Consider the following 12,746-nt stretch of genomic DNA (forward strand, 5'->3'; position numbering starts at 1 on the left):
AATGAATTCACAGTAAACAAATTAGAAAGTCCTCTGTTGCAGTCCAAAGTTCAAAATAGATTTTAACCTAATATAATTCATTGCATATTATATATTCTTTATTTGCAAAAAAACAGACAAAAAACAATTTTGGTTATAGCAAATACATTGACAAAACAAACATGATCAAACATAATGAAAACTCGACAATATTATAAGAGATTACATACACTTGCTTTATAAATTACCTATATACCACTTCAAATTGAGAAAAAAGTTATTATTTTAAGTGAGGATATCACAAAATAACAACAAATTATCTCCTTCTTGAACTTTGACTTGTTGAAAGATAAAAGGATAACAACTCTTAAAATGCCAAAACACAAATTCTTTATGTCTGTTGATTAAGTGTTTTGTTTCAAAACTTTGAATTCAGTAAAAGTTTTGTTTTTAAATTATAGAATAAGAAGTAAGCAAGATAGAAGATATAAGGAGACAATTAAATTCAATGTCTTCGAGAACAAATGATATAAAATACTTAATTCTGATTTAGAAAAGAAATTTCAAATACTAAAATTCATGCCTGCATGATGTTTAATTTATGTAAATGTTCTGATATTCTGGTCTTCATGTTTTAGCTGGGACTTATTATACTATAGTTATATATATAAGTATAATAGTCCCATGTTTTAGTAAGCTATTGCATATTCAGTGTTTTAATTTAAAACTTTATCCAAATAAATATAATCTAGGATTTCTGTTGAATAATGTAGGATGATTTAAGTCTCGCTTTTTCGACTAAAGTCAAAGGCTGACAAAAATGTAAAGTGCCACAAAATCCTTAATTTATTCAGTATTGGCATGAACACGTCTGCATTTTTCCAAGGCAATAGCAGCATAAAAAGAAGTTTGCTTTATCATATTTCTCCCATACATTTTAAACAAAAAAATGAGACATTTAAATCTTATTTTCCAAGAAACTTTTTTTAAAATGCTTTTATGTCTTGTGTATATGCACAATAACCCACAAATATGACATTTAATATTTATATTTTTAATTATTTGAACATTTTTGCTCTTCCCAATGATAAAGACTTCATTCAATAAAATATATATGATTTAAAATGCAAATTGTTAACCTTAATTTTCTTTATACAAGTCTTGAACATTCTTCCAGATGAATTATGATTCGTATCAATTAAGCAAGCATTTTTGAGCAAAATATCAAAAAATAAAATGCAAAAAGATCTATAATCATCGATTAATTGCTCAATAAAATGTTTTTCTTTGAATTCAATGATTTGTGGGATTAAATACATCAATGATCATTAGTATGACAGCAAACCAAAGACTCAGAGAAACACAATGACAGCTATGTAAAAGTACAATTGTTGCTGTATTTTGCATTGTTTGCAAAATTAATATCTTGACCATCAATCTTGGTTATTTGGCAATAAAATATTCTGGATATCAGAGATTTCCAAAATGTCCAAAAAATATTTGATGGTTAAATTAGTATGCTAAATAAATAAATTTTATCCAATGCTTAACTTTTTTTCATTTTTTTTTATCTGTCATTTTAAGCTTCACAATCAAAAGAAAATCCATATGTGAATTACAACTTTATATTTAATCATCCAAGAGTTGAAATGTTTTTTTTAATTTCATTAACAAGTAAAAATCCTCATTATCAAAATTCAGAGCAAAAAACAATCAGGATCCTTGACACCTTCAAAAATGTAATTGTTTTTCTTTCTTTCTTTAAAAACTTTGTAAACAAATAAAATTGTCTTACCATCAAACTTCATCATGAGTGTGTGTAATATCCTAACACTATAACATACTACTGATCTATACCATGTCTTATTCCATAGAGATCTACTATCATACTGGGGAGATAATTGTCCATACACTCAAAAATATAGTTTCTGCTTTACATATCATATTCTGACAAATCTTATTTACCTATCATGCTAGCTGATAAGCTACCAATGAAGAAAATGCATTAAATATACCAAAATCTTATAAACGTGATATTTTTTGGTAGAGATAAGCCCCTTGCTAAGGCCCCCCTTTTCATGTGGAAGATGGTCATTTATCTGACAAATTAGTGACTGCCAGATAAAGATAAACATTTCTCAAAAGAAAAATGCTCCATCTTCAAATCTATCATCTCTAAACACATTAGTAAGTTTAACTTTATAAATATAATGCGAGTTTTACGACTCTTTGAAGGATTGGAGTCAACTGTCTGTTTATTTTTACAAATTTACAGTTTTGACAGATATGGATTCCAACCTTATGCATTATGAGAAAATAATACATGTGTTGAAGAAATGGTCTAATTGTTAGGTATTTCTCTTGTTGAAATAATTAAGTCTTCAATTCTTGTGAAAAAGAATTAGTTTTATGTCAAGAAACGCCTTTTAATGCATGATGGTCTGTCGATTTTATACTTTCCTGAAAATAAATCTGTATTGTTATCAATATGATTTTTGATAAGATTTAGAAACTGTCTGTCTATTTCTAAAAAGTAAGAATGTATTTTATTTCCCATGTAAAATATCAAGGCAAATTTGAGACGAAAAATTTATCATGCATTTTACTTAATAGCTTTTAAAATGTAAGATGAAGTTTTAAAAATATGACACCTTTAATATCCTTTCTAATGGAAATTTATGCATTTAATGACTATTACTGACAAATAAATTTAATCATTAAATGATTAAATCTACTAAGAGTCAACTCCAATCAACTTCAATTATAACAATGTGAATTTGGACCACCAGCTGTATCCATGACATAATGAGATTTATCAAGATGACAAAGAATAAACATATCTTGACAAACTTCATATCAATTCAACAATTGAGATTTATAAAAGTTTTAAATAGACAAGCAGAGATTATTGTGACCACATCTTTTCATACTTATAATAAACATGTATTAAAATTTCTTCTGATCATCAAAAAGATATGGGGTTTACCATAATGTATTCCACTGAACTGTTAAAACTGACAGTACTGACAACTCATACAAATCCATTTAAGGAGATGATACTACTGACAATAGATTGATGTTCTACAACATAACTAAGAATCTGTCAAAAGTAAAAAGTAAAAGCAACTATCCTTTAGATATAATATAACATTAATGAAAATAATTTGCGATCATATGCTATTTTTGACAATAATTTAAGATCATATGGCATTAATTATATAATTCTTTATTTGCAAAACATACAAAAAACAATTTTGGTTATGGCAAATACATTGACAAAACAAACATAATCAAACACAATGAAAACTCACAATATTATAAGAAATATGATAAAAACAGTTACTGTTCTTCTTTCCTCAGTTCTAATGACTCTTTAATAAAAGAAACAACTGCATTTACATCATTGGGTGTTGATGGATTTAGTATTATCACAAGTTTATCAGTAAAATTAAGTCTATTAAAATTTACATATTTTTGTATATAATATTTTAGAAAGATTTCTCTTTTATTTTTATTTATTTTACTTTATTTTTATTTATTTTACAGCTGAAGAAAAAATGAAATTCATCATCTAAGATATTACATATTTTACATTTTCTTTCATTTCGTGGTATTTTGGTATATCGTCCAGTTTCTATTAAGAGACAATGATCGCTTATTCTAAATTTGGTTAACATTTTTCTTGTTTCTTTACTTGGGTGTGATAAGTAGTATTTCATTTGGTTATTCATATTAGTGATAATCAATTGAGACCACGACATTAATGACAATCTTTTGAGATCACATGCCATTAATGACAATCTTTTGAGATCACATGCCATTACTGACAATCTTTTGAGATCACATGACATTAATGACAATCTTTTGAGATCACATGACATTACTGACATTAATGACAATCTTTTGAGATCACATGCCATTAATGACATTAATGACAATCTTTTGAGATCACCTGCCTTTCGTTTGAGATTTTATTATAGAACTGAAAATTATTTGAGATCACATGACATTACTGCATGACAATTATTTGAGATCACATGCCATAACTGACAATCATTTGAGATCAGATACCATTTCTGACAATTATTTGAGATCACATGCCATTACTGACTATCATTTGAGATCAGATACCATTTCTGACAATTATTTGAGATCACATGCCATTAATGACAATCATTTGAGATCAGATACCATTTCTGACAATCATTTGAGATCACATGCCATTACTGGCAATCATTTGAGATCACTTGACAAAACTGATAATCATTTGAGATCATATGCCATTACTGACAATCATTTGAGATCATATGCCATTACTGACAATCATTTGAGATCATATGCCATTACTGACAATCATTTGAGATCACATGACACTTCTGACAATCATTTGAGATGACAAGAGAATAAAAAACAACCAACTGTTCTAACTAAAATCAGAATTCAACTGCTAAGTGACAATATCTAATTTAATCAATTTTTGATAATCATAGCAAACCATTCAAAATTTCTGAGCTTAGGAAAACCTTTTCTTTATGTAGATATAACAAAACTTTACTGAAGGAGTGGAACTCAAACAAAACTGACTGATCAAATTGGTGGAAGTTAACAATTTCAAGGCTTTCAAGATTGTTTTTTTTAAGAAAGTATAAAAATTCAGCATCTATGTGGAATCCATGAGAAGATGCTTCTGCCAACCCTAATAAAATCGTATAAATCAGTGGAATTGTAGCCAGAAAAAATATTTATCACCAGGCTCTATGGCAGTCTGCAGTGACTATAATATAAATGTAAAGAATGATTCATTGCTGACAACGATGCACAACAAAGATTTATGTGGCTTTTCTTGTCATAGGAACAGACAGCAATTGGAAATGTATTACTGTATAATACAATGAAGTTACTAAGCAGAAATCCCAAAGACAATGCATTCCAGACAAGAACTAATCAATCTCCATCTCAAGCACCTTCTCATAAAAATATGCCATTCTCATGCTTTACAACATTTGTCACATTTCTGACATAGTCACTACCTGTCTTTTTACCAGAGAACATCAAACGTAGAGTGAAGGGTACCAGTCAAGGTTCAGCATTAATTATCACTAGCTTGTAAGGCACATCTATCATTACATGGTAAATGATGTTGTTTGTCAAAACTTTATGGTAGCTGATGATGTTAGTTTAAGATGAGCGACAATAATGGCTTTTCCAGAACATGTAACAACACCCTCCTCTCTACAAATAATTACTTCCTCGAAGTACTTGTAATGAGGAAGATCACTACCAACAAAATTACAGTATAATTTGTTTATAATCAAAAGTTTGTGAAGATTGTTCAAATTTTGATTGTTATTACAAATGGTAGATTAATACAAATTGTAAAATAATTCCAGTCTTGTGTAATTAAACAGCTGCAACACTTATAGATGATGCAGAAAAAGAGGATTTTGTTCTACAAGCATTAATCTTTTTTCCTTTATGTTATCAAAAATCTAATTAATACAATTATTAATAGAACACTTTCATTTAATAGACAAATATACAACCTATAGGTTATCATGACAACCAAGCCAAGTAAAAACACAGTAAATGTGTTATATACAGACAAGACCCATATGCTTTCTATATCTACAAATAATGTATAAAGTCAACTTTCAGCATGAGCAGAACACACCCTGCTATTAAGCTAAAACCATGCCCATCTGAAAATTAAATGTCCGCCTTTGTAATAAATATTAAGTTTATCATGATTTTTTGTTTGTTTATTTATAGTAAAGGCCAGTTTTACATATTACAAGATTTTATTTTGAATGCCCAAGCAGTAGGCACTTAGGGCGATTAAGTGTTACCCTTGACCATCAGTCTTTCTGTCCCTCCAGCCTATTTTATTGATGGGTTTTGGTGTCTTCAACAAAAGCTTAATTTCTTATTAATTTCTATAGTTTTATTTTTTGAGGGGTTGGGGAGGGGGTTCATTTACTCCATGTCTGTCCTCACTGAATGAAAGCAACAATGAAATGCTCCTCGAATGAAAAATAATTTGAAATACACATCTTGAATTACATATTGTTATTTGGTTTTAGGCAAACTTTGAAATGCAGGGAATGCACACACTAAAATCTGACTAATAGTGAAAAGTTTAAAAAAAAAAAAAGATAAGAAAAATCACTGCACAACATCTTATTTTTTTCAAAAACATCCATTTTTACTAAAATCATGATCAAAGGTCATGGGAATTGTTAAAAAATGATATATATCTTATGTAGAAAGTGAAAACAATAAGATAAATTTTGATAAACAAGGCTTGATGGCTTTCATATTGTAAGTGATTTCTAGGGAATAAAAGGCTCACAGCCAAATATTCCAGAAGGTTCCACTTCATAAAATCACATTTAGATCCTGTTTTAATTCTACAAAATCTCCTGCACCAGCGCTCTGTGGGAATCAACTACGATTTATTATTAATTAATCCCAGACATTCCCTGTTAAAAGGATCATGTAATATGTATGTTATGTTTTACAAGTGCGAACTTTTCTTTTTATTTTAATAAGAGCTAAATTAGTAACAGAATCACAGTGTTTATATCATGGTGTAAAATTTGCATCAGTTTTAATCCATATGTCGCCACAATGCTGATATTCCAGACTTTCCTACGAAGAAGACGTAAAGAAACATTCCGCATTCAAAAATAAATAATTAGCACATGGAACTTGAAACAATAAACATAATCGCTTAATTCCATTTAAAAATCTGAAAAACTGTCAATATAGCTTATGAAACATGAGGCTTGCCAAATATTTCTTTGTCCGTTATAAAGTATGTCATCATGTAATGTCAACAAACGGCATGGAAAAAATTCCGACAAATTTTGTTTAAAACTATACCACCCATGGCTTATTAAGAAAAAAGGTTCTTACTACCCAAATGAAATATTTAATGAGAGACTCAGACGGCTCCATGCTAAGTTTAATTTTGTAAAATTTATTATCAGGTAATTGCCTTACAGAATATCAGGCCCGTAGCCAGGAATTTCCAAAGGGGGTTTGTTGGACTCGCAAACTCGACTTCAACAGTCACAATTCGAACAGAGCATCGACTTTAACAGTGCTTATTTGTTTTCAAGGGACGAACCCCCCCCCCCCTGGCTACAGGTATGAATATATATCCAATACCTTTGTTCTATAAAAATTTTTTATCATCAAATCATAAGTTTATTGACAATGATTAAATGTCCCTAGGGAACTATCAAATTAAAAAAAAAATCCAGTTTGAAATTTACCAATAACTGTAAATTCATTATATTACTATTAAAGGGTAGCGATATACCAATTCTTCATGGATTTCATTGGTTTAAGTGAACCACAAATTCAACTGTTTAAAAAATAACAAATTTTTTCAAAGTGCTTTAGGAAACCAGGAAATCAAAATTCCAGGCAAATGCTAATTTTTCTCAATCCACAAAATGTTGTACCCATGAACATATACAAATTGGCAGTAATCTATCAAATGAACAGTACTCTCATGGCCGTTTTACTCCATGAAAGTCTTTCAAATGGAAATAAGATAAAAACAAGAATGTGTCCATAGTACACGGATGCCCCACTCGCACTATCATTTACTATGTTCAGTAGACCGTGAAATTTGGGTCAAATCTTTAATTTTGAATTAAAATTAGAAAGATCATATCATAGGAAACATGTGTACTAAGTTTCAAGTTGATTGGACTTCAACTTCTTTAAAAACTACCTTGACCAAAAACTTTAACCTGAACTTCACACTATCATTTTCTATGTTCAGTGGACCATAAAATTGGGGTCAAAACTATAATTTGGCATTAAAATTAGAAAGATCATATCATGGGGAACATGTGTACTGAGTTTCAAGTTGATTGGACTTCAACTTCTTTAATAACTACCTTTGTAGGTGGGGCATAATAAGGAGATGTGGCATATATGACTGTAGCCAAATGACAAACTATCCACCAAGGTCTAAAGACAAAACTGTAAAGAAATACAGGTAACAGCAAATAATCTTCAACAATGAGCAAAACTTATAATAATAAGTAACCTTTAAAAGGCTCTGGATTGACAAAATACGAACTGAATTAAAAAGAGACAAGAGTGCACACGCTGAAATGTCTCGCCTTCTTTACTAATCATTGATATTATGTTGATAGTCCTAAGTATAAAGCTTTATTACAACTGTCACATAAACTTAACATTAACCAAGATAACTAGATAAAGACCAATGAACCATGAGAATGAGGTCAAGGTCAGATGAACCATACCAGGCAGACATATACAGCTAACAATGCTTCCATACATCAATTATAGTTGACCTATTACTTATAGTTTGAGAAAAATAGACCATATCACAAAAACTTAACACTGATCAATGAACCATGGGAATGAGATCAATGTCAAATAAAACCTGTGCCACTGACATATAGATCATTAAATATTTCTATACACCAAATATAGTTGACCTATGACTTATAGTATTAGATAAAGAGACCAAAACTCAAAAACTTAACTTTGACCACTGAACCATGAAAATGAGGTCAAGCTCAGATGACATCTGCCCACTAGACATGTACACCTTACAATCATTCCATACAACTAATATAGTAGACCTATTGCATAAAGTATGAGAAAAACAGACCAAATCTCAAAAACTTAACTTTGTCCACTGAACCATGAAAATGAGGTCAAGGTCAGATGACACCTGCCAGTTAGACATGTGCACCTTACAGTCCTTCCATACACCAAATATGCTAGCCCTATTGCTTATAGTATCTGAGATATGGACTTGACCACCAAAACTTAACCTTGTTCACTGATCCATGAAATGAGGTCAAGGTCAAGTGAAAACTGTCTGACGGGCATGAGGACCTTGCAAGGTACGCACATACCAAATATAATTATCCTATTACTTCTAATAAGAGAGAATTCAACATTACAAAAGATCTGAACTTTTTTTTCAAGTGGTCACTGAACCATGAAAATGAGGTCAAGGACATTGGACATGTGACTGACGGAAACTTTGTAACATGGGGCATCTATATACAAAGTATGAAGCATCCAGGTCTTCCACCTTCTAAAATATCAAGCTTTTAAGAAGTGGGCTAACGCCGCCGCCGCCGCCACCATAGCCGCCGGATCACTATCCCTTTGTCGAGCTACCAGCCTTTCTGCAACAAAAGTTGCAGGCTTGACAAAAACCAATGGCCTAATGGTGTCAAAACTTAATGCATACTTTTAATTCTGAGATTCCTGAATATACTATCTCTTAAAAAGAAAAGAAAAAAAGATAATTGAAGCCATAATCAATAAATATTATCAAAGCATACAAACTGCAGATTTCTGACACATATGATAGAATCACCTTGCAGAAAGCAGGAATAGAGGAATTTTAATTTTTGTAAACATCACATTTCAGTAAGAGTAACATTAATACCCACTGAGCAGTAATGAAGATGCATTAACATCTATATCAGTTAAATAATTATTTAAAACATTTTAACTCACCCACTTTGATAAAACTTTTAAAAGTTCAGGTAAAATTCAAAAAGCAAAATAAATGAATTTTAAAATGATGGATATTCTTAACACCTGCCAAATTAGAAATGTGTTGAGAAACAAAATATTTACCAGGTACTTACCTAAAAAAAATTTTTTTATAGAATTTCAAAATATTGAAAGAGCAATTTTGTCCACAATTTAAACTCAACACTTAATTTTACAATGACATAATAGTCTTATAAAAGTATGAAGAAGCCAAAAAAAAAACCATTAAAATGTATTTGAAGGCCCCCTTGATGTTTTTTTAGGACTATGACAGCCATCTTGCACGCAAAATCCCCATGGGCATTTAGGAAAGTTGGCAGGTATGGTACTTGAATGTGGGCCACATTTCTGATGGTCTATTTACACGTATTTGATAATTAAGATAAAATATCTATTATTTACACCATTTTGATAATTTAGATCAAATAGCAAAAATATTAACACATCTTTTTGTACCTGAAAACCAGAATCACTGTTTTGGAGTTTGGACAAGAAGGATTGAACAACAAAAAGTAACCATCTACAGTATTAACATGTAAAACTTGTTTCATATGATACAAAAAATAGTTTTAACTACCTCAGGCATGCACGGTTGTGAAAAAGAAAGAAGTAATTGGAAAAAAGTCAAAAAGTTAAATCTACTAAAAAATATAGACTCCTGCACTGTGTATAACCCAAACTGACCAATATTTTATTCAGCTAATCAACAAAGTACTTGGTATGCTTATCAGTTATCTTATTGACCTGAGAACTCAAAACACTGTTGAATCAAATTCCAATCAAATCAACTTGTTGTGGTTTCAAAGAACTAATTAACTGCAATCTTATTTATTTTTTCAGTATATTGTGACCACTAAAGACAACCATATGTTACAGTAGAGCATACCAAAGAGGCCTTATGCTCTTTGATCAAACACAATTTATACATTGTCAAGTCTAAAAAATTTCAATATTTCATAAATGAGTGGCCCAGAGACTTCAGACCTACATATTTTTAAAAATCCTGGATTCCACTTATGCAGTCAATCAATCCTTAGTTAGCTGATTGACTATTTAACAAGGAATCTGGACATTCCTTTGTTAAACTAACTGCACAATACAACACCCCTCCCTTAGTCATTAGTGGTTGGCTGATTTACTGCATGGTTAAATCTCCTATATTGATTTTAGTTTTTCCAGACTGACCATGAAATTAAATTCTCATTTACATATCAGCCTCCACAGTGCAATGTTGAGATAGTAGATAAAATGTTGTATGGTCACTTTGATCTATCATGTTGGATATCTTTAGTTATAAACAATCTGACCTCTACACTGGTCATCTATATAGCACAACCTAACCAGAGTACTGGTCTAAGACCAACTGACCGCAATACTAGGCTTTTCAGTTATGGTCTCTTGAACTTGTATCTTGGAAATATTTTGAGCTTGAAAATTACCTAATCTACTGACCAGCGGTCATTTATATAGCATAGCCTAACCAGAGCACTGGACTAAGACCAACTGACCACAATACTAATAAACTGTTCACTTATGGTCTTTCTGAACTTGTATCTTGGGATATTTTTAGCTAAAGATCACGGACATAACTGCCTGACCAGAGCACTGGATTGTTAAATGACCAGAAGAAAGTCCTGTTAATAGCCATTAAACCACAGTATTGTCAGATTATTGAGAGAAACTGTTAATCTGCCATATGCCACTATTATGTCTGTTAATTAGTTGCACACCAAACAAATAATTATCTAATTAGTCTAAAACCATATCCTTTATCTATCTAGATCAATATGTTGTGATTTCACGCTGTTTCTGATCAGTTATATTGGAAAGGAACAATTACAGTCAATTTCATCCCTAATTAATTGAAATGAACATTGATCAACAAGATTTTTACTAAAATTACTAACACTGATGATGATCTGAAAATTGCTACGAAATATTTTAATGATTTTTAGAATAATTTTTAGACATGTTCATAGGGGTTATATTTATTGTGGGTTTCAGATCTTTTCTAGAAGGGAACACTACACAAGTCCTGCCTCCAATTATTAAATTTGTTTTATATTAAAGCACGCATGACTTCTTCAATCTTTGGGCTTTTTACTAGGAAATTAACACTGCCCTAATTTATTTTATAAAGCAAATGTTATACCCTTATAGACTTAACCTACTGTCCAATATGTACAATAAAAAGAAATTAAGTGTGTAATAAAGGAGGTTATATAAAAATAGCCTCCATGGTGCAACATAGTCCTTGTATTAGAACAAACTTTCAATTTTTTGGTAAGCAGGAAGTATCTTTGTAATTTAAGGTGGTACCTAACACTACAGGGAGATAACTCTGTAATGTCAGCTAAACGTTTTAATTACGTTTTGTTGTAAAGGAAATATTAAGCTTCTCAATGATCAAAATTGGTTTTTGTCAAACTGCTATATAACCAGTGTAATTTTTCTGACAAAACGGTTGGTTCAAAATTTTTGAAATTTTTACATTTTTGTTAATGGGTCAAAGTAAATACATTGTCCAAATTTTCTGAAAATTAAACGAGCCAAATTAATTTTAGTGAAAGTGTTAGGTACCACCTTAAGTGTATTCATTTTTTTTTAGCTCCAAGTAGATTGCTGCTTCTTTTTTTTTCGTATTCTTTCCAATTCTCTGATGTCTCATGTGGTAAATTCATTTTTTCTCCGATTTTTTCAAATAAATTCAATTTACTTTATTTTATTCTGATTGGGTATTTTTTTTGTTGGTATTAATTTCTATCAAAATCTCAGATACCTCATATGGTTAATTCTTTTTTTCTCTAATTTTTAAATAAATCTTATTGTATTTACTTTTTCTTTATCTTCTTGATTCTGGTAACAAATGGGTCTTCATCAGTAACACAACTGTAGGTAATAAAGCTGATATTTCTGGTTTAGATTTTACTAATATCATTCTGAAAAAAATAAAATTAAAATAAAAGTGTCCATAGTGAATCAATTGATAAACTGACAAATATAAACAGTACTATAATAAACATTATAACAGACAAATAGACATATACATTGATTTTTTAGATACAAAATTTAATGTTCTGCTCATTTTCAGTTGATTTGACAAATAATATAGAAATAAGGACTGTGTTATAATTTTATGATGCATTCACCATGGATTTATTCTTTTATAAGATGAAATCAATGGTGTTTTTTTTTATGTCTGA

The 12,746-nt window shown here is 30.3% G+C and overlaps 1 protein-coding gene across 2 annotated transcripts in view; it reads right to left on the bottom strand.

The window, feature by feature from the left end:
- Positions 1-12,470, bottom strand: part of LOC134710077 (alpha-mannosidase 2x-like) — a 34,840-nt gene extending 22,370 nt beyond the window's left edge. Inside the window, exon 1 of one of the 2 annotated variants that reach the window (XM_063570254.1) lies at positions 12,379-12,470. Coding sequence is in view for 1 of the 2 variants with exons in the window: in XM_063570253.1 (XP_063426323.1) it covers positions 1,775-1,790 (16 nt within the window). In the remaining variant the exon portion in view is untranslated. Of the gene's footprint in view, positions 1-1,774; positions 1,857-12,378 lie in introns of those variants that run through there. The other variant, XM_063570253.1, reaches the window with a different exon arrangement.
- Positions 12,471-12,746: the final 276 nt, after the last annotated feature.

The sequence above is a fragment of the Mytilus trossulus genome, chromosome 3 (genome assembly GCF_036588685.1).
Source record: "Mytilus trossulus isolate FHL-02 chromosome 3, PNRI_Mtr1.1.1.hap1, whole genome shotgun sequence".
NCBI lineage: Eukaryota > Metazoa > Mollusca > Bivalvia > Mytilida > Mytilidae > Mytilus > Mytilus trossulus.